Raw genomic sequence first — 23,515 nt, forward strand, 5'->3', positions numbered from 1 at the left:
TAGAATGGAAAGTTTATTGGCTTTCAACTCCGTGTCCTCTAAAGTCAGTGTAGTCATGTTGCTTCTTAGGGTGACCTTATGTGTATTTTCTGGTCTCCAACACCACTATTTCACAACCTAATACTCATAAAAGATCTTTACCGTTTCTTTCCGGATTCCAGAGGCTCTGCTGAAGTTCCTTTAATCAGTAGCAATGGCAGCATTTTTGTATCAGTCAAGGGCTGTTGTAGAATGCTTTCACAGTTAAGTGTATAAATGTTAGCTCATGAGCCTCAGTTGAGAGAGGTTAACTGATGGATAGGGTTAGTTCTTGTAGTTTTCTACAAAGTGATGAATTTCAGAGCTGGAGCTCAGGTGGCAGGTCCAGCCCAGGGATGAGCAGGACTCAGAGCTCCTGACTGACCCAGGTCATCGAAGGGAAACCAGGAGTCTTAGAAGCGAAATAATGCTGCAGCCGTTCCGCCAGGAGAGGTTAACAGGGCTGCAATTCTGACAGGAGGGCTGAAATTTAGACCTTAAAATGACAGAGGATATATTGCTTCTCTACACTACCTGTTTCTGTATTTCTTTTGCTATTAGATACCTAGAATAGTCTAGAGTATGACAATACTTCTCTGCAAGCAATGCACAATATGGAAAGCCAGCTTTTACCTGAGGTGTCTATCTGCAAATTATTGAGTGAAAAATTGTTATTCCTTATTGATTACACAATTGGTTCTAAAATATTAAAGCCTTGTAATAAGATTTTTTTAATAGCATTTGTCTAATATTTTTGAAAAGGTGAAATGATGCAAAAGTTCTGTGTATACTTTACTTAGTACCGTGCAAGTCTCGCTGGAATTAATACTTGTCACTTGGATGGACAACACGATACGGTGAAAAGAGCAGAGGCTTTCCAGCTAGCCCTCGGTTTGCCACTCTCTAGCTGCGAGACTTGAGATGAGATGGATGAGAAACCCACCTTCTCCAACCTCAACTGTGAAATGGGGCTGACTCCGAAGTGGGAGGATGTTATATGGACTGGAGATAATGCACTGCGTGGCATAGGATCTGACACACAGTGGGTGGCGAATAAAGGGTAGCTATTGTTGTTTTGGTGCTATCCTTATTGTTTTAAATAATTAAAGAAAAAAAAGTGAGAACATCTCAAGATAAAGGGAACAGATTCTAAGTTGACCTTTTAAAAAGAAAGGCCTCTTTTGACCTCCAGGAACATCACTCAGACAACAACATCCCAGAAGACTTACAGACTCAAGATCCTGTTTTTATCTCTAGATAATGAGATAATCATATGAATGGAGGAAAAAGTGCACTTACCTCGCCTTTTGAATAGATTAAAACAGACAAGTTACCTGAAGATCTTGTTGTGCCACTTTTTACTGTGAAACGGCTATTAAACTTAAAAGTCGTAGCTACACGAAGATCTAGGGTAAAGGCAGAGCTACAAGGTCATCTTTTTGCCTGTGGAACCAGGGATGCTGTAGGACCTACCTGGGCCCATGATGTCACTTGAGACACAGAAAGAAGCTAGCATTTGGCTAGGTTCTCACAAGAGTCAAGTCAGAGATGGAGCCGTGGATGTAATGCTCGGTCCATCCTTTGGCCACTAGTCACGTGCTGTCATGTGAGAGGGCTTATATGGAACTATTCTGTATCTTCAGGTTAATGTCACATGTTCTCAGCTTGACCAGAGGTGCTCCAGAGGCAGAAATGGTACCTTTTACTCTAGGCCAGGCCTCTTTCATGAGCCAAGCACTGCACAGTATTCTCAGAACTTGTTCAATAACTATTGTTAATGTTCATTTCACTGAAGGTCAATGTTTGCTTTTTACTATTATAAACAATAATATTGACAACAATGAACTGTGATAGTACTAAACTACCATTTGTATTGAGCATCTCGTTGCCATCATTATATTAGATGTTTCATATGCACTAACGTTTATCCTCACAAGAACTTCAGAAGGCAGGTAGTATTATTCCTGGAGTGGTCAAGCCGTTTGCCAAGGTCACACAGCTGATAAGCGACTGACCCAGGAATTGAACCCTGCCTGATGTGAATCCCAACGTGCTCTTTCTGAAGCCCCAGGACCCAGAGAGTCCAGTACAGATAACACTGATGATCAGCCTTTCCAAGGACTAGTTTTCTGAACCATGTTTGGACCTTGACAAAATGCCACGCGGCTGGAATTTGTAGCCCCAAGGTCTGAGACATCTGCATTAAGGGCCTCACACCGCTGTGGGTTTGGTTCTCCCTCAGATTAAATCTTGTTTGCCCCTTTGCCCCTGGCGACAGTTTGTGCACCATGATCACTATCTGAGCTATAGTTATCGGATACTGAGATAAAGGGACGCTCTACCTGTCTGTGTGTAATAGATCCCCAGGCCTGCCTAAGGAAGTGAGCAGGTGCCCAGCCCCAGACAGTAGCTCTGGTTCACACAGGGGTTTTAAAAACCCAAGAGGTAAAAATATAGAGAATATTGTCTTTTTCAAATCTCCCCCTAACACCACAAAGTGCAGTGGTGCTTGACAAGAATGTGAAAAATTTGAAAAAAAGATAAAGCAGCTCTATTGTGAAAACTGTTTTAATGACCTCCATAGATCAATTTTAGAGGTACAGGAACAAAAATTACTTTCAAATAACTCATTAAGGTTTTATTTGTGCTAGATTCCCAATCTAACGAGGTTTTCCTTTGCTGGAATTCAAATGAACTCTCCCATCTTGCGCTGTTGAATCCTGTAAAATGTTCGGAGGTTGGGACTGGTTTGTGTTGGTTAAACCAAGCTTTCGGTTTTGTTTTTCATTATGCTAATCAGTTTTTTCCCAGCTGTGTTGGAGTGTAAAGTCATCTACACAACACTGGCCTTTTCTGTGCACGAGAAGGTTGAGAACTTCAGACAGCTCACTCTGTTGCCAAGAAGCCTCCCAGTCTGTTCTTGAGAGTAATGACCTGCAGGGGCAGAAGTAAGACATCCGTTGCTGGTCAAAGCAATGATTCTGGCAGGCTTTGAAGAGCACGAGGGTTATGTCGTGGGGGAAACTTCAGCAAATCTCATAAATGGAGGTCCTCTTCAGCAGATTGGACATTTCAGTTCTTAATCACTTGGATTTGAAGGCAGATACTGGGATGGTTTGGATTTGTTTGCGGGGGGAGGGTTGGTAAAATATTAAAATTAGACTTTTGTCTATGTAAATTTGGCACTATAATTAAAATAGAGTTTGATTTATGTAGTTTTTAAAAAGCCCTCTATAGAGCAAAGTGAGACCACAGTGATGCTATTTTGCATCATAAATTTCTGGAATGCAGGGCAGGCCTGTCTTGTCTTACTTGGTATGTTGTTATATGATATTGATTTGAAAATGCAAAGTGGGACGATAGAGGCTAACTTATGACTCTTCAGTACTAAAGGCAACGTGTAGACCTTATCTCTCTTGAACTCAAAAAGTTATCTTATTTTTTATGTTAACATTCAACAAAAGTGACTTTTTTGGGACAATTCTATGTATTTTAACATAGTAGAGATTCATCTAACTACTACCACCATCAGGATATAGAACATTTCCATCACCCCCCAAAACTCCTTTGTGCTATGCCCCTACCCCAACCCTTGGCAACCACTGATCAACTCTCCTTCACTATAGTTTTGTCTTTTGAAGAATGTCATATAAATACAATCATACAGTGTGTAACCTTTTGAGACTAGCTTCCCTCACTCGGCATAATGCCCTTGAGAACCATCCTAATTGTCGCATGTATCAGTAGTTCATTCCTTTTTATTACTGAGTAGTATTCCATTGTATGGATATACCGCAGTTTATCCATTCACCAGTTGAAGCACATTTGAGTTGTTTCCAGTTTTTACCGAGTGTGAACAGAGCCACTAGAAACATTGGTGTACAGGTTTTTGTATGAATGTGAGTGTTCATTTCTCTTAGAGTAAGTACTTAGGGATTGCGAGGTCACATGCTAAGTATATGTTTACCTTTGTAAGAAATTGCTAGACAAAAAATTGCTGTTTTCCAGAGTGGCCATACCATTTTATGTGCATTGTATCAGCATTGTAGGAGAGTTTCATTTGCTCCATATTCTCACAGCACTTGGTTTTGTCAATATTTTGTACTTTAACCATTCTCATAGATGTGTGGTGATACCTCATTGCGGTTTTAATCTGCATTTCCCCAATGGCTTAACGGTTTTAGATGTATGTGAGTGTTGATAAGTTCTCTGGGTTCTCAGATATTTAATATCTGTTATTCTCTCTCAGAAGTGCTATAGACAGATTTGAAAAATATTTCTATGTATGAAGCAATTATCTGTTACTTAGAAAGTTGACAGAGCCTGAATTTAGGGGCAAGACAGAATTATATCCACTAAGTAGAAGTTACAAGATAGTAGATTCGAATTTCAAAAGCCACAATTATCTGAATATTCCTTATGCTTTCATATTTCCATGAGCTTAACAATTTTCCAGTGCTCTTCATTATTTTCTGAGGGTCTGAGTTTTCATCTTATGTAATTTCCCTGTACCCTGAAGAACTTCCTTTGGCATTTCTTTAATATAGATCTGCTGGCGATGAATTCTTTCAGTTTTCGTTTATCTGAAAATGCCTTTATTTTGCCTTCATTCTTGGGGGATATTTTTCCTGGCTATAGAATTCTGGATTGAATTTTTTTCATTCGGTACTTTAAAGATGGTACTTCTGGTCTCCATGGTTTATGACAAGAAGTCAGCTGTTAATCAGATTGTTGTTCCCCTGTATATAATATGTCGTTTTTCTCTTGCTGCTTTCAATATGTGTACTTTTTCTTTTGGTTTTCAACAGACAGGTTATGATATACCTTGAGGTGGGCTTCCTTGTGTTTATTCTGCTTGGTGTTTGTTTAGCATTTTGTAATTTTACATTTCTGTCCTTTGTTGAATGTGGGATATTTGGGGCCATTATTTTTCATTTCTGCCCCATTCTCTCTCTTCGTATATTCCAATTAAATGTATGTTGGACTGTTTGAGATCCTCTAACAAGTCCCCAAGGCTCTGTTGTTTTCTCTTTCAGTTTTTTTCTCTGTGTTTTTTGCTTTGGATCCTTCCTATTGATCTATCTTCAGGTTTGCTTAGTCTTTCCTCTGTCATTTCCATTCAGCTGTGAAGTCCATTCAATGAATTCTTTATTTCAGAAATTGTATTTTTCAATTCTAGAATTTCCATTTGGTTCATTTGGTTTTTTGTTTCTGTTTCTCTGCCACTACTTCCCACTTCTCTACTAAAATTTTCATTCATTGAAAATAAACTTTTTATACCTGTAGAGGATAGTCATAATCTCTGTTTTAAATCCTTATCTGTTAGTTCCAATGTTTTGTTCATTTTGGAATTGAACTCAACTTATTGTCTTGTCTCTTGAGAATGTGTTCCGTTGCTTAATTCTTAGTGTGTTCTTAGTAATTTTGAACTGTATCCTGGACATCATGAGTATTAAGTTGTGGAGATTCTGTGTTCTGTTATTTTTCTCTGATGTGTGTTATTTCCTTTGTCTCTGTGGATATTTTTCTTGGCTGGGCTTGACCTGCAAAGTCTGTTCTGTGCATGTGTGATTCACAGTCAGACACATGAACAGGCAGAGTTTCCGGATCCCCTCTCTGGCCTTTTCCGTTCTGGGATTTCCTCACTCTCTTCGTTGTTCACAGTTTTCAGACTTCACTTTTTGGTTTTCTAAGAACAAAAAGACTTCGGGGTTTTCCACCTGTGCCCTCACCCCCATTGTGTGCGGCACTTACCCTTGGGCTAAAAGCTGTGAAAAAGGGAATTTACTTGTATAGTTTGCCATCTGCCCTCCTCAAAGTGAGTGTGAACTCTCCACCAGAGTCCACAAGCCAGCGTCCACTCTCCAGTACCTTTGGGTAGTTGTTTTTGTATAATTTCCAGGCTTGATAATCGCTTTCTGCAGGGGGGTGCTGTCTGAGAGGGGTCTGTCATACCCGAAAGCAGAAGCAACTCCATGATGCTTACATTTTAGTTGGGAGATGAAGACAATAAACAAACAAAAATATCATTATAGTTCATAATAATGCCATGAAAGAAAGAAATAAGATTGATGTGATCAACAGTGACAACTTTAGGTAAGGTTGTTAGGAAGGTTCTCTGAAGAGCCCCCATTGAGTTGAGACCTAAAGAATAGAAGAATTTGGTCATGCAAAAATCTGGTTGAGAAATGTTTCAACCAAAGGCAACAGCAGATATAAAAGCCCTAAGATAGGAGAGAGAGGCCACTGTAGCTGAATCATGGTAAGTGAAGGGAAGAATGATATAGAATGAGGTTGGAGAGGCCAAGAAGCCCATGAAGGGCCTGGTAGACCTTGATAAGGAATTGGGATTAAGGATTCTATACAAGGAACTATGATTACCATGGCTGTAAGGGTATGCTTACTAAAATATTTGCCCACTTATGTTGCTTTGTCAGAGTAGCCAATCCTTAGAAGTCTTGACTGGTGGATGGTGTGGCCTTGTGATTTTCTGACCTACCTGTCTGTCAGTATTGTTGGAACAAAAGCCAGAAGACCATGATGTGGTGCATTTCTATCATGTGTAGGAAGTCAAAGCAGATAAAGTCTAATATCCCCTCTACCTCTGAGGTTCTCTGACATCATGGAAAAGAAAATAAGTTGGCCTGCGCCTTGAAAAATATAGTGGCAATTAAAACCACAGTTTAAAAAGAAATGAAAAGCACAAACAGAGAGAATGAAAAGACTATGGTAGAATGAAGCACTGTAGTCTGACGTAGCAAATGGTTTCACATGATTTCTGCAGAGAGCAGTTGTCTTTGGTTTTTAAATGTTATTACATTATAGCAATGTGCCAATATATGTGTATGGGTCTGATCTCTCTGGGGGGCGTTTGGACTCACTTGTTCCCTTCCTTTGGTTTAGATGACAGCGCTTCCGCGGCCAGTAGCATGGAGGTAACAGACCGCATCGCCTCCCTGGAGCAGCGAGTCCAAATGCAAGAAGACGACATCCAGCTGCTCAAATCGGCTCTGGCCGACGTGGTCCGGCGGCTGAACATTACGGAGGAGCAGCAGGCCGTGCTTAACAGGAAAGGACCTACCAAAGGTAGGCCTTGTAGACACCCGGGAACAGCCGTAGAACAGTCTCATTGAAGATTCTTGCCCTGGCAGATACCTTGCGCTCTTGCATATTGACAGAGAACCAAAACGTAGAGTAACAATGAAGCAGTGTTAGCATTGTCCAAATCATCACACAGAGAGGGACAGTACTTTGTGGCTGGACGTTGGTGAACTGTATCGCCCAGCAGTGTACGTTTGTAGGTGGTCAGTAAGTGCTTGTTGAGTCAAGGAAGGAACGTCCACAAGGGACTGGGGAACAATTGTTTATCAAGACTCGGGGATAGAGTTAACCTGCAAAAAAATTCACAATTCTTTGGGTGCCTTTTGGAGGCCATTACACCTAAAAACTTTTGATAACTCTCATCTCTGTCTCTGTGCTCAGCTTATACTGTCATTCATTTCGGCACAGCAGACAGTTAGTTAGTCATATGCCGCGTGCAGAGCTCTGACGGAGGACTGCGGGCCCAGCGAGGACAGGTGCCTCCCTGAGGAGCTCAGAACTCTGAGGTTTATCACTGATTTTCCCCACTTCTAGTTCGTAAGCTCCTTCTGGGCAAAGCCTCCTGTTTCTTTTGAGTCTCCTTCTCTGCTATCCATGAGAACGTAGCCTACTACAGAATTACAAATCTAGTGGATTTCTGGCAAATTTAAATCATCATTTCGTTTCCATATGGCGCCTGGAAACAAAACATAAAAAAGCAGTATTTGTGTTTTAAGTAACTTTGTAGTGACCCTCTTCTTAAAATTTTGGAAAAACAGCGCCTCATAAAAGCTTCTATCCTGCTGGTTAGTACCCTGATGTCTACTCTCCACCCACGGGCATTGCTCATCTTTTGCTGGAATCGCTTTTCCTCGTGGCTAACTCTAGAAAACGGAATTCATCTTGGCTGTAACATTCCTTTGGTTAGAACATTTTGAGATTGCGGCGTGTAAATGTCCCTTTAAAATTAACTTTCTTTTTTTTACTTAGATTTAACAAATTATTTCACAGTTACCATATTTTCCTTGGAGTCAGGAGAGGGTACTGTCTGATGTTGCATATGTTCGTTTTTTCTGAAGTACTTGGCTGCATTTTCACACATCTGTGGAAAGAAATCTATTTCTTGTGCTTCAGGGTAATTATCACCAGCTCTGTGTGAGATATACATGCTGGGCGACGTCTACATGTTGGTTAATCTTTTTAAGTAATCTTTTTCTCCTTTTAAGTTACAAAGCGATTAGAGTATTTTAAATAGAAACCACGTTGTTTTAGGTATTCTTGACCTACTCAGCTTTCCAAAAATAATTCTGATGACTACCGTACCCTAAAGGGTACATTTGAAGTAGTTGCTTTATATAAAACCTCAGACTTCTAAAACTTCTTTATTTTTAGAAAATTAGAGGAAAAAATAATATAGAAGTCTTGCCCAGGAGTTTTCTTTTCTTGATTAAGAGTAAAGTTTGATTTTTATAAAACTTTTAAGAGAAATAATTTTTTTCATAGTTATATCTGATGTTTCTTTATAATATTCTTTTCATAAGTGATAATAAATCAAAATGTAATAGCCAGAAGGTCACACGAAGAAATAGAAAAATAGTCCTAGGAAGTCGGTGAGTGGGGTGGCACCTCCCGAATGAAGTGGGCGTGGTTTTCTCTGCTTCCTACGCAAGTTACTTGGAGGACGGCGGAAGCAGAGAAGGAGGAGAGCGACTCCATCAGGTGGCCTGGGTTGCTGCTTCTCTTTCAAAGAGTGCTGTGTTGGTACGGCGTGTGTACCTCTATCTGGATGGCTGGCACGTGGTAGCCGTGGTTTGGTTGGGGGATCTTGTAGACAAGATGGATTTTAGGCAAATCTCCTCTGGTTTATAAAAGCCCACATTATTATTATCACTTTACAATATTTTGGCTTGCTGTCCTAATACAGACGTGAAGTAGACTGGACACATGGCGTTCTAATTGTTAAATATTAAGTGATTTTTTTTCCCCCAAGGTTAGGGCTCAGTCTTTTGAGTTTTGGGTGCACCTCATCGTGCTGTTTGCCCAACGACAGGGATGGCTGTGCCGCAGAGAAACAGGACACCTTGGAAGGCAGTGAGCATTCAAAGTGCTCCGTGTGGTTCAGCTCAAAGCAGGTGCCTGGAAGCACCGTGTCTATGCCAGAACCTTCTAATCGTTAGCCTGCGGGGTCCGCTCACTGGGCTCAGTGTGGCCTCCGAGGCCGTGGGTAATAATCCTAATTCCTTTCCACAACAGGACTTAGCTTGTTTGAAGAAAGTTATCGTGACCTCTAAGCTTTGACTTACTTGATCATTCTTCGTTTGACTTAACTCGTATAACAATGAGAACTGCAGTCTAATGAGAATAATGCACTAACAGATCGAGTTCAACGCTTCCTGAGACGAGGGAAAGATTGTGGGCAGTCCCATAGAATGCTGAGCCCGTGGACTTGGAGTTTATGTAGGGGGAACTCTGTCTCAGACTCTGCTATTTTGGTAGTATTTTTCTGTCCCCAGGGTTGGCCTTTTATACTAATTATCTTACTCTTCTTAACCCAGTGATACTGCCCTGGGTCTTAGGATCTATTCAGTCTCTACCCAAGCTCCCCAAACTTTGCTATTCTCCTTTTCCTTTGCCTAGGAACTTTTTCAAATATTAAGAATTGCTGCCGTGTCATGCATCCTAACCGTAGAGAACCTCAGCTGCCAATTTGCTTTGTTCGTGTTGACTTTACTTAGATGGGAAGATTTGGGGTGTTTTGATTATACTGAGCGTGGGTTACCATATAGTAGAGAAGAGAGAATCAAACGGTTTATGGAGGCACGTGTTCTTAAAATTCTTGCTGATATTAAAGTTTTTCCAGTGTCCTGGTTGGAGAGGGGGCAATACTCACTGCTAACAGAATGCAGTGAACAGACCCTCTTATATATTGCTATTGTGAGTGTAAATACAGAAAAATGCCGGATGAGTAAAGGCGTTCGTTGCAGCATGACGTACAATGGAGAAAAATTGGGTGGGAAACAATAGAGGCAAAGCAAGCAATAGGGGCATGGCCAGAACACTGTGGCACCTCCTGTGGTTGATGCTGTGTCGTCTTTAAAAATGTTGGTGGTGTTGGTAACAACAGGGAAAGTGTTTATGCATGACATTAAGAGTAACAGAATATAAAACTGTATACACTGTATAATTTCACCTAAATAGACAAAATCTATGCCAAGAAGACTGGAAAGAAGTATACCAAGAGTTATCACTGGTTTCTTTTTTTTCTGAGTGGTAGGATTATGATTTTTTTTTCTTTTTTATACTTTTAGTTGGTTTCTAAATGTTCTTTGGTGTGTATTCCTTAATAAGCAGAAGAAATTTATGTTTTAAAAATGACTCCTTTCAGGGGCTGGCCCAGTGGCATAGTGGTTAAGTTTACGTGCTCTGCTTCAGCGGCCCAGGGTTTGCACGTATGGGTCCCAGCGCGGACCTATGCACCACTTATCAAGCCATGCTGTGGCGGCGTCCCACATACAAAATAGAGGAAGATGGGCACAGTGTTACCTCAGGGACAGTCTTCCTCAGCAAAAAAAAATAAAAATGACTCCTTCTTCCCACAGAATCTGATCTGCTCTGCACTGAGATCAACAGCAGGGCTCAGAGCAAATGTCCGGAGGCTGGAGTTTGCTCACGTGTGTTCTCAAGAAGACAGGAGTCATGGTGTGGGGTTAAATTCATGCTAGATCCATTGTATACACGCACAGCTCATTTCCATTTCAGTGCTAGGGAGTGTTGTAGGATTTTAATGTCAAATGAAGGTGAAAATATAGTAATTGTCCCATGTATCTGGGATTGTCTGCTTGTTATGCATTAACCAGCAGGTAGTTCCTATTTCTCATTTTAAATCTTTCTTGTGTGTTCAGACTGTAATTCAGCAGCTTGCCTTTTGGAAAACTTTAATATACCTTTTGCAAACTTTTTTATTGGTTATATTAATAGCCTCATTAGTTAACAGATCAGAGAATTACTAAATATAACCAAAAACCGTCTGGTGGAGATGCTGATAAGCAAGTAGGTTCTGCTGTCCGGGGATATTGAAACCTAGCCTCAGAACTTAGCCTCTGCAACCACTGTGGAAAGCAGATTATGGATCATCTTTAAGGAGCCTCTGCTACGTTAACACTTAACCCCAATATTCAAAATAATACTTGTAGCTACCATTGATTGATTGCCTAGGTGCTGGACTTTGCAAGAGATATTTTGAATATATTAGTTCATCTCACCTCTCCACAGTTCTTTGAGGGAGGTATTATTATGCCCATTTGACACATGAGAAGCAGTCTCTAGGAGATTAAATAATTTTCCCCAGGTTACACAGCTAGTTAGGGGGAATCTGGGACTGGACCGCAAGGCCTGGCTGGACATGTGTCCTTTCTGCCATCCGTGTTGCTTTGCTGTGCATGCTTCTGAGCAATATTATTTAAATTAGCATTCAAATCAAACCAAATATTTAAAAATGAATAACCATATGACTTGAAATGAGAGTTCCTTTCTCAAGGTTTAATTTGATTTGCAAAGTATCCCAAATACAGTAGGTCATATTCAGCACATAATTGTGTGAAAGATTATGGTCCCTTCATAAATTTTATTAGATAGGTGCAACTAAAATTAAAAATTCTTAAGCTCTTTGTAGTGAATGAAATTAGTGAATAATTAACTCAGTTCTTTATCCTGGTTAGCCAAAATTAGAGAGCAGGTTTTTTCCTCTCTCTCGTCTCTTGTGCTTTCTCATTATCTTTTGCCTTACAAATTGGTTAATTACAGAAAATAACTTTCGCTTTCTTTTAGACAGAACACACCATAGTTTCTTCCGTTTTTCTCATTAATTGTCATCCCCGGTTTAGATAGGCGTTCTTTAGTGATTTATAGAAAAAGTTTAGTAGATATATTCAGTTTTTTAAAGACTAAGAAAGATTTTTTTTAAACTTTGCATTATGAAAATGTTCAAATGTATATAGAAGTAGAAAGAAAAATACCTTATATTTTTTACTTGGCTTCATTATTTATCAACATGTGGTCAGTTTGTTTTATTTGTTATCTCCCTACCCCAGACTTCCCCTCACCCCATTAGCATTATTTTAAGGCACATCCAAGATATTGTATCATTTTATTTATAAATATGTCAGTATGTGTTTCTAAGATATAAGAACTCTCTTTTTAAAAATCCGCAATACCATTATCATACTTAAAAATTAGTAATTCCTTGATATCAAGTCAGCATTCAGATTTTCCCAGTTGTTTAATAAATGACTTTTTTATAGCAGCTTTATTCACATAACATAAAGTTGAGTTATAATTCACAAGATAAAATTCAGTCTTTTAAAGTGTACAATTCATTGGTTTTTACTATGTTCACAAAGTTGTGCAGCCATCCCCGCTAATTTTAGAACATTTTCATCACCCAAAAAGGAACCTGCATACCGATTAGCAGTCATTTCTTACTGCTCCCTCCCTTTGTAGCAACCATTCATCTACAGTCTCTATGGATTTGTGTCTTCTGGACATTTCCTATAAATGGAATCATGCACTGTGTGGTCTTCTGCCCCTGTCTTCTCTCACTAAGCATAATGTCTTCAAGGTTCATCCATGTCACAGCGTGTACAATGCTTCATTCCTTTTTATGGCTGAATGGTAGTCTATTTTGTGGATATGCATTAACGTATTCTTTATCTGTTCATCAGTTGATGGACATTTGGGTTGTTAATAAATGACTTTTCACAATCAGTTCATTAATGTCTTTTTTGCCCATATATTTCCATTGTATTGAATTTTCAGTGTTACAAAATTCTTACACTACTAAACCCGTGCCTAAGAATTCAAATAAATTAACATGGTACCATGGGCAGCCTCATCTACCTGTTAAACAATATATTAAACCTTGATTCATGTGCATTTTGATCATTTCAAAATCTTTTTCAAATGATATAATAAGAGTTAGGATTTTAAATCTGTGATAGGTCTTCAGATTTCTGGCACAGTAAAAAGGTAACATAAAAAGGTAACTTGTCTACACGGTGTTCCGTAGCTTGTTACTTTCACTGCAGTGTGTAGAGATCTTCCTCATCCCTTTTACAGCTGCGTAGTATTCCATGTGAGGATGTGCCATGGTTTATTCAACCAGTCCCTATGGTTGTCTTTTATTTTACAAATAACGCCACACTGATTGGCCTTGTGCATATGGCATTTTTGTATTTTTGCCAGTATATCTTTAGGATAGATTTCTGGAAGTAGAGTTGCTGGCTCAAGGAGAATTACATCTGTAATTTTGCTAGGTATTGGTGATAGGAGTCTTCCCCAGCACTTAAGTAATGATCAACTTTGTCTTACAATTTAGCAAAAACAGGTTGTCTTCTCCGATTCCAAATACAGACATCTTTTAAATTTTGAAGTAGATAATTAGGAATTCTAAGTTCATAATGGTCAGATATGCTTAAATCAAACTTTGGATTTCTTTTTTTTTTTTTTTTTTTGTGGGGAAGATCAGCCCTGAGCTAACATCCATGCTAATCCTCCTCTTTTTGCTGAGGAAGACCGGCTCTGAGCTAACATCTATTGCCAATCCTCCTCCTTTTTTTTTTTTCCCCAAAGCCCCAGTAGATAATTGTATGTCATAGTTGCACATCCTTCTAGTTGCTGTATGTGGGACGCGGCCTCAGCATGGCCGGAGAAGTGGCGTGTTGGTGCGCACCCGGATCCGAACCCAGGCCCCCAGTAGCAGAGCGTGTGCACTTAACTGCTAAGCCACGGGGCCGGCCCAAACTTTGGATTTCTATACATAATCACATACACAGTCATGTTTTTCATAATTAAATTTGTTTTGAAACCTTACAGGAAGTTCTACTTACCAAATATTGCACATTGAGTTATTAATATGATGTAAATTAAAAGAGTTTCTTGATCTTTAGATTATAACTTAATATCAATATCGTAATAATAAGCATTAATGGCTTTGACTAGCTATACTTGAATTTCTATATTTACATCAATTGTAGTTTTGAAAATATATTGTCATGGATAGTACTTGTTAAAGTCTGGGTATTCCAATCCTACCACTTAGAAAGATGAAAAAAAATTTCATTTCAGACTTAATTGTGAATGTTTTAGACCTGAGATTCTGAATACCTTTGTCAGAGCCAGAGGTTTTCAGTTACCACACTGCAGAGTCATTTTGCAGGAAGTTTAACTCAAGGTGGTTTATAGGGACCTTATATGCAATAGTGTGCACAGTAACAGGAAGCTGCCAGCCATAAATGCTGCACATGTGACTGGATCTTTACCTTCCCCACCAAGGCCTGTCCACTTCAGCCTCGTGGCTCGGCGCCCTTCACTTCCAGTGGGTTGGCAGGTCCAAGAGAATTTACTCAGAGTAGCGAAGTCACATAGGAACTCGATGTTGCTTTTCAGAACACTTCTCACATGAATTAGGACCATAGATATCAAAGTGGGAAGAGACATCCTTAAAACATTTATAAAGTAAAGCCTCTACTTTATGAATTAGGAAAATGGGGTCAGGGGTCTTGCGTGCGGTCGCACTGCCAGTCAGGGACACACTAGGTCTGGCACCAGATCCCCTCCCAGACCTGAGCTCCTTCCCCTACGCTCTCCTGCCCCCCTCACTTTGCCTGGGCACACAAAAACCACTGTTGACGGGATGAGAACCATGTGGGGTCTTCTGCCCCTCCCTGTGTGTGCAGGATGCAGCTGTGGGCACTTGGTGGATCTGCCTCAGGCACCTTTGCTCATAACTGGAACGCTGCATTTAATTCTTCTCACGTGGCACTCAGGACGCTAGATTGCAACCTGATGTCCAAGACAGAGCATTTCATCATCTGTTGTAACCACAGGATCACAGCTGCCACTTCTTGTGTGCCTGCTGTATGCAGGCACCGTGCTAGCGACTTTCCACGCCTCATTCCTGATCCTCACAGCAGCCCTGCAAGGTGGGCACCCCAATCCTTACTTTACAGAGAAGCCGAGGCTTGGGGAGCTAAGTGACTTTTCCGAGGCTGTGTAATTAAGCCGAGTTGAGAGTGGTCCGGTCCTCTCTGACTAAGACTCTGCCCTTTATTCCTCTGCTGCTCTGTCTCGTTTGAGATGTGGGATTCCAACCAGACTAATATCCCTCCAATGAATGCGTTTCAACACACCTCATTTATCACTCACTCTCCTTTTATTTGAGAAATTCTCCTTTGGGTGCTATACGTCTATGTTTTGCCTCTAGGAACAATTAAAATGTTATTAAAAAACAAAACAAAACCCTTCTATGAACCAGAAGAATGTCTCATATCTTCGCGTCATCTGGAAGCTAGAGATTCATTTATCTTCGCACCTGATGAGGAGGAATTGTGTTTGAACCTTCCCTGGTGCTATTTCTCTTCTGCAGTTTGAAAGATGGCTTGTCTGAAAGCGACTCATTATGGCCGCTCTCGTGTGCTGCAGACCTCAGGATCCAGGCTGGGACTTGTTCAGATTGGACATTAGGACGTATTTTTTTCTTCCAAAACTTTCCTTTAAGGCAGCAACCTTTCTTCCTTGAGTGGCTAATCACGTTTAGATATGGAAACATGAAAGAAACTTGATGTGATGTCATGTAAAATAGGTATTTATTAAGCACATTAATGGCTGTGATGCTATTTAAGAAGTCAGTGGTGACAAAAATCTGGGGATATTATAAAGATAGGAATGTAGCAGTAATGGGATCTTGCCAAAGTAGGGATCTTTCCAGCTTCTTTTTCACTCCAGGAGTGGTCACCATGCCTCTTCCCTCTTCCTCCTCCTCCTCTCTCCCCATCCTCCATTTTTCTTTCATGATTTCTCATCACAACTTTAATAATTCTAATTGCTTTTGATGCTACTGTATTACAGTTTAATATATAACATTTACTATACCCTCTGAGAAAGCCTGCTGCATGCAATTGATGTTCTTTTCATGGGCTTTTAAAATCCCATTTCCTTTTTTGGGAGAAGGACAATACTAGATTATTATGAGATGGAATTTTGAAATTATGACTCAAGAAAAAATTAAAAGCTTAGTAGTGACTCAGAAATGACAACATAATGCCTTCTCTTTGAAGCGGGGTTTTTGTTATTGAAATGTAATGCAGTCTGATGAACAAATACATGTTGACTCCTTCTGTGTGTAGGCGTCGTAGCGGGTGCCACCTTCAAGGAGCCGCCTGTTGATGGAGTAGACAGGTGAATACAGGGATGGTTGCCATGCAGTGTTCTGAGTGTGATGACGGCGGCAAAGGGAGAGACTGTGGGAGCACAGAAAAGGCTCCCCCAACCTGGTTTGGTGGTCGTGTATGTGTGTGGGAGGCAGGGTCTTGGACCAGGTGCCACATATCTTCCGTTGGCTTCTCCAGATCCTTCCTTTACCCTCCTGCAGCTGGCTCTTTGCCCTGGAGGCTGACCTGAATGGACTACACCAACAGGTCCCTTGCCTTCTCCCTCCAAGTCAGGTTTGAGCAGTGGGGAGCAACAGCAGGAGATTAGAAGGAGGGAAGAGAGTGAGGTCAGAGAGCTGACTCCCTTGACTCCTTCACATGGGGTCCCTTGGGTTGGCCGTGTCCCTCCACTGAATGTCGCTGCTGCTCCTGAAGCAGGTCCTCTACCCTTAGGGTCAGGTAGCTGCTGCCTCCTCTCGGCCCCTCGAGCCCAGGAGTGGTGATGGCTGTGCCGCCATCAGCCCACGAGACAGGGCAGTACTCCTGGCCACCTAACTCTGGAGCTGGGCATGGAGTCCATTCCACTCAAAGCACGTGGACAGGGTGTGGAGAGAGATCTAGATGATACCCCCCAAGCGCAGATGTCTACCACCCACTCTCACTGGGAAAGTAGACTAGTGCACCTGAAACAACAGCATATGATCAAGCGCTAAATTGTGAGGAGCAAACTGGTGTGTAAGAGAAGGTCAGAGCCAGGGGCAACCAGGGAGGGCTGGAATAATGAGGGGAAGAGAGTGGCGTGAACCAGCGGTTCCCAAAGTGTGGCCCCTGGAGCAGCGGCAGCATTACCCGAGAACTTGTTAGAAATGCCGGTTCTCAGGCTCCGCCCCAGAACTACTGAATCAGAAACTCTGGGGGCAGGCCAGCGATCTGTATTTTAACTCACCCTCCAGGTGATTCTGCTGCGCCCAGCTCTGAAAGCCTGACAGCAACAAAGCTAAGGAGGTGGGAATGAGGCGGGGTTTTTTTGTTTGTTTGTGTCATGGGCACTGAAGAGTCTGGGTCCACAGTGGGAAAAATACAGCTGGATGGAGAGAATGAGACCAGGTCACTGACGGTTACCCAAGAACACAATTAGAACTGGCAAAGTGGCGGGGAGGCGCAGCGGCCTGGGGGTCAGGAGCCTTGTCCTCTCCCGTCCCTTCTCTGGGCCTGGGTGTAAGGTGGGAGCCCAGCCAGACGTGTCGCGGCCCGATTGGATGACATCGTGCATTTCAAGTTGTTTCCGCTCCACCTGACACCAGGCCCTCGGTACCTGCTATCATTTCAGCGGTTCCATTTTACGTTGGTCCTGGCGCCCCTGAACAGGGTGCAGCAGTGGAGATGGTGGGTGAGGGCCCTGAGGACAAGAGGTGGGAAGGAGATTAGCATGGACAGGGCCGACAGAAGGCGAGGGAGAGCGACCCTCGGTTCTAGGAGCTGTGCTGGGGGCGCGACTGGATAGGCGATACAGAAGGAAGAACAGACACTCAGCAAGCTAATGTACATACTGTGCTCATTTCCTGGAGGTGCCGTAGCAAATTACCACAGACTTCGTGGCTCAAAACAACAGAAATGTACTCTCTCGCAGTTCTGGAGGCCAGAAGCCTGAAATCAATATCACTGAGCTGAAATCAAGGTGTTGGCAGAGTTGGTTCCTCCTGCAGGCTTTGAGGGACAGACTGCTCCATCCCTGTCTCCTGGCCCTGGCTTGTAGATGCATCACTCCAAACTCCGTCTTCACTGGTGTTCTCCTTGTGTGTCTTCACATGGGCTTCTTATAAGGACACCGTCATTGAATTTAGGGCTGCCCTAATCCACTCTGACCTTATTTTAACTAATTACATATGCAAAGACCTTATTTCCAAATAAGGTCACATTCTGAGGTTCTGGGTGGGCATGAATTTTGGGGGCACACTACTTAACCCAGTACATGTATTAAAAAAAAAAAAACTTGGGGCCGGCCCCGTGGTGTAGCGGTTAATTGCTCGAGCTCTGCTGCTGGCGGCTGGGGTTTAGATCCTGGATGCGCACTGATGCACCGCTTGTCAGGCCATGCTGTGGCGGCGTCCCACATAAAGTAGAGGAAGATGGGCACGGAAGTTAGCCCAGGGCCAGTCTTCCTCAGCAAAAAGAGGGGGGTTGCCATGGATGTTAGCTCAGAGCTGATCTTCCTCCCCTCCCCCCCCCAAAAAAAAACAGAATGGAGACTGAAATGGTGGGTGAAGTAGAGAGAGGAGGTAGAGATGAAGTGAAGATGGTATTTCTTCCTACTTGGGAGAAGGATGTGCCCTGGTAGAGAATGGACATTAGCAAGGAGGGCAGGTTATATGTATGAAAGAATCTTGGTTTTGGGGGCCGGCCCCAGGGCATAGTAATTAAGTTCGTGCACTCCGCCTCAGCCGCCCAGGGTTTGCAGGTTCGGACCCGGGCGCTGACCTATGCACCACTTATCAAGCCATGCTGTGGCGGCGTCCCATATAAAGTAGAGGAAGATGGGCACAGATGTTAGCCCAGGGCCAATCTTCCTCAGCAAAAAGAGGAGGATTGGCATCCGATGTTAGCTCAGGGCTAGTCTTCCTCACCAAAAAAAAAAGAATCTTGGTTTTGGAGCCGTGGTATTTCCACTGAGGAATGTTAGCGCCCAGCGCTGAGTAGGCCCATGCTTGGAGCAGATGCCCAGGAAATGAGGAAAGGGAGACCTTGGAAAGAGTGGAGAGTGTTGTGCTCTGGCTGGAGGGGGCTGACTGTGGCTTTTCCACTTTCTTCCACATTGAAAAAAGAAGGAAGCCTGGCCCTCTGCTGTAGAGACTGAAAAGTTTCAGTGTATGAAAAATTTGGCATTCTATGCAGTTTTGTCATTGGTAATGTTTTTAAGAGCCTAAACTGAGGCAGATTTAATTCTGTGATAAACAAAATAAATTAAATTTGGCTAGCATTTTAAAATAATCTTTTAATTTTAAAATAGTTTTAGATTTACAGGAAAGTTGCAAGGATAGTACAGATAGTTCCCAGACACCCTGCACTTAGTTTCCCCTGCTATTAAAGTACATTAGTATGGCACATTTGTCACAACTAATGCACCAGTATTGACACATCATTATTGATTAAAGGCATACTTTATTCAGATTTCCTTAGTTTATCCCTAATGTCCTTTTTCTGTTCCAGGAGCCCATCCAGGATTATATTTAGTCATCATGTCTCCTGAGGCTCCACTAGACTGACAGTTTCTCAGATTTTCTTTGTTTTTGGTGACCTTGACAGTTTTGAGGAGTGCTGGTTAGGTAATTCTTTGACTGTCCTTCAGTTTGGGTTTGTCTGATGTTTTTCTCGTGGTCAGACTCGGGTTGTGGGCTTTAGGGAGGAAGACCGTAGAGGTGAGGCGCTGTCTCATCACATACTACCAACAGCACATACTGTCAACATGACCTGTCACCATTGGTGTTGACCTTGACACCTGGCTGAGGCAGAGGTGTCAGGCTCCTCCACTGTAAAGTGACTCCCCGCCTTCCATACTGTGCTGTTGAGAAGGCGATACTGTGTGCAGCCCACACTTAAGGAGTGGAGAATTATGCTCCACCTCCTCAAGGAGGAGGTATCTACATAAATTATTTGGAATTCTTCTGCATGGGAGAGTTATCTCTTCTCTCCCATTTAGTTATTCACTCAGTCGTTTATTTATATCAGTATGGACTCATGGATGTTTATTTTATACTTTGGGCTATGATCCAGTGCCACTTTATTTTGTTGCTCAAATTGTCTGGCTTTGGCCATTGGGGGCTCTTTCAGTTGGCTCCTGTGTTCCTTTGGCTTGTCCCCATAAATGTAGGGTTTTTGGACTTTGTTGTTGTTTGAGCCCTTCTTTACTTTCTTACACTACAAGATGCTACAGACTCATCTTGTATATTCCCTGCCCCAGTCCTAGAATCTGCCATTTCTCCAAGTAGCCCTGGTTCCTTTGGTTGTAGAATGGTGTTAGAATCCAAGTTTTGGACACTGGATGTCATTGCTTTAGGCTCTCTCAGCAGACAGAGGTAGGAATATATGTGTTTATACTAACCTGTGTATACTTTTTTTCTTTTTTTTTTTTTTTTGGTGAGGAAGATTGGCCCTGAGCTAACCGCTGTGCCCATCTTGCTCCATTTTTTGTATGTGGGACGCTGCCACAGCATAGCTTGATGAGCAGTCAAACCTGCGAACCCCGGGCTGTCAAAGCAGAGCATGCAAACTTAACCACTGTGCCACCGGGCTGGCCCCTATGTATACATTTTTTTATTGTTAGTGCCGTTGAGTCAATTCCAACTCCTAGCAACCCTGTGTCCAGTAGAGCAGAACCCTGCCCAGTTGTTTTGTGCCATCCTCTCACCTTCCGGTACTATATCAAATGCTGCTGTCATAGGGTTTTCATGGCCAATTTTTTCAGAAGTGGGTGGCCAGGTCCTTCTTCCTAGTCTGTCTAGTCTGGAAGCTCCACTGAAACCTGTCTACCATGGGTAACCCTGATGGTATTTGAAATACCAGTGGCATAGCTTTCAGCATACAGCAACATACAGCCACCACAGTATGACGACCAACAGACGGGTGGTGTGGTTCCCTGACCGGGAAATGAACCTGGGCCACGGTGGTGAGAGCGCCGAGTCTTAACCACTAGACTGCCAGGGCCGGCTTGTGTATACGTACATATCTGTAATTTTCTATGTTAGCCATATCGAGCTCAACGTGACTTCATGCTGATGTCTCCTGCTGTACTCCATACCACCTGGTTCATTCTAGCCCTCCCTCCTTGCTTGTCTGTAACCTCCTTCTCCAACAGTGAGAAACCTGGCTCCTGCCATCCTCCTCACATTTACGTAATTGTTCAGTTCTGGTATTCATGTATAGTAGTTTCAGAATTGTTAACCCATGCCCCTGTGGCAAACAACTTTACTAACTAGAATACAGTGGTTGTGTGTGGTTCCTTTTGTAGTCTTACAGTCTCTACTCTTCCAAAATTGCTTAAGTCAGCACCTCTCCTCTCCACTCCTCTCCATGAGGTTTTGTCATGTATTTGTAATATAGTTCTGTTCTTTTGTCACAATCTACATTCCATCGTGGGCTTCCCCCATCTCCTAAATGATTTTTATTTGCATACATTAAGGTTCACTCTTTGTGCTGTAAGAGTCTGTAGGTTTTGACAAATGCATAGTGTCACATATCCACCATCACAGTATCATACAGAATAGGTTTACACTCTAAAACGTCTCTTGTGTTTCACCTATTCAAACCTGCCCCCCCCCAAAACCTCTGGGAACCACTGATCTGGTTTTTGTCACTATAGTTTACCCTTTTATAGAATGTCATGTAAATGGAACCATATAGTATATAGCCTTTCAGACTGGCTCCTTTCACTCAGCAGTATGGATTTAAGAGTCATCAATGTTGTTGCATGGATTGGTTCATTCTTGTTGTCACAGAGTCATATTCCATTATGTGGATGAACCACAGTTTGTTTATCCACTCACCAATTGATGGACATCTTGGTTGCTTCCAGTGTTTCGCGATTATGAATAAAGCTGCTATAAATATCAAATGCAGGTTTTGTGTAGACATAAGTTTTCATATCAATTGGGTAAATACCTAGTGGCACACAATTACTAGATCATATGGTAAAACTATATTTAGCAACTGCCAAACTGCCTTCCGAAGTGGCTGTACCATTCTGCATTCCCACCAGCAATGAATGAGAGTGCCTGTTGCTCTGCATCCTCGCCAGCAATTGGTATTTTGTCTGTTTTTTGGATTTTAGCCATCCTAATAGGTATACAGAGATATCTCATTATTGTTTTAATTTGCATTTCCCTAATGACAAAAGACATTGAGCATCTTTTCATATGCTTATTTGCCATCTGTATGTATTCTTTGGTGAGGTGTCTGTTCAGATCTTTTGCCCGTTTTTTAATTGGGCTGTTTGTTTTCTTACTGTTGAGTTTTAAGAGTTCTTTTTATATCTGTATACAAGTTGTTTATCAGATATGTGATTTGCAAATATTTTCTCCCGGTCTATGACTTGTCTTTTCATCCTCTTAACAGTATCTTTCCCAGAACAAAAGTTTTTTTAATTTTAACGAGGTCCAACCTATCCATTTTTTCTTTCATGGATTGTGCTTTTGGTGTTGTATCTGAAAACTCGTCACCAGACCCAAGGTCACACAGATTTTCTCCTGTTGCCTTATGGAGGTTTTATAGTTTTGCATTTTACACTTAGGTCTGTGGTCCATTCTGAGTTAATTTTTGGGTGAGGTGTGAGGTTGATGTCTAGGTTCATTGTTCCAGCATCGTTTGCTGAAAATCTCCATTGAATTGTCTTTGCACCTTTGTCAATTCCGCTAGCATTTTAAAATTGATATCCTTTTCCTCTCTACTTACCTGAAGTTCTGTAAAGAGTTATTTTGACAAAGGGTAAAGTTCTCATTTCCTTTTCTGCTTGTCTTACAGCAAGACCGCTGGTGCAGACCTTGCCTTTAAGAACCACCGTCAACAATGGCACCGTGTTACCAAAGAAACCTAGTGGCTCCCTACCATCCCCCTCGGGGGCCAGGAAAGAAACTGCTGTGCACGCGGCAACCAAAAGGTGGGCTCGAGGTGCCTTAAATGAACTCTAAAAGCAGCTCCATCTCAGGTTTTAAAACAAATATTACTTTTTTGTATGACACTTTACAATTTCTCATCTGAGTTAAAGCTTGTATAAGTACAATATTTGCTGTGTTGCCGTAATGGGAACCATATAGATTTATTATTCTGCTTTGTTTAGATTTAATCATATTGTCTTTGAAATCTCGTTAGCTAAAACCACAGTGTGCCGTTTTGTACTTAAAGTTCTGTTTTGAAAAACAAATGGGAGAATAACCTGTGTAGAAATAAATATGCTGTTCTCAAGTCCGTACTTGGCACATAGCAAAATGCAGAGTGCCACACCGACCTTAAATTTTTATCTGTAAAATTTGGAAAAGCTCGTACTTTTAAGTTGTGCCTAACAATAGACTTCTAGAAATTGATGTTGTCTGTCAGAGCATGGTTTGCTCTTAACTTTTCAATAATTTCATAATTGTCATATTAAAATTTTATATTTTGTATACCAGGCCACTTTTTCTAAATTTTTAGGCTCTGGAAAATTAAATACTTTCTTTAAAGCC

At 41.8% G+C, this 23,515-nt stretch overlaps 1 protein-coding gene across 1 annotated transcript in view; it reads left to right on the forward strand.

Annotated features, from left to right (window-relative positions):
* The window catches only part of EML1 (EMAP like 1), a 121,574-nt gene that overhangs the window by 37,383 nt on the left and 60,676 nt on the right, over positions 1–23,515 (forward strand). The window contains exons 2-3 of the mRNA XM_058567684.1: positions 6,922–7,104; positions 22,818–22,953. Coding sequence (XP_058423667.1) covers positions 6,922–7,104; positions 22,818–22,953 — 319 coding nt within the window. The remainder of the gene's footprint in view (positions 1–6,921; positions 7,105–22,817; positions 22,954–23,515) is intronic.

The sequence above is a fragment of the Diceros bicornis genome, chromosome 24, assembly GCF_020826845.1.
Source record: "Diceros bicornis minor isolate mBicDic1 chromosome 24, mDicBic1.mat.cur, whole genome shotgun sequence".
In the NCBI taxonomy this organism is placed as follows: Eukaryota; Metazoa; Chordata; class Mammalia; order Perissodactyla; family Rhinocerotidae; genus Diceros; species Diceros bicornis.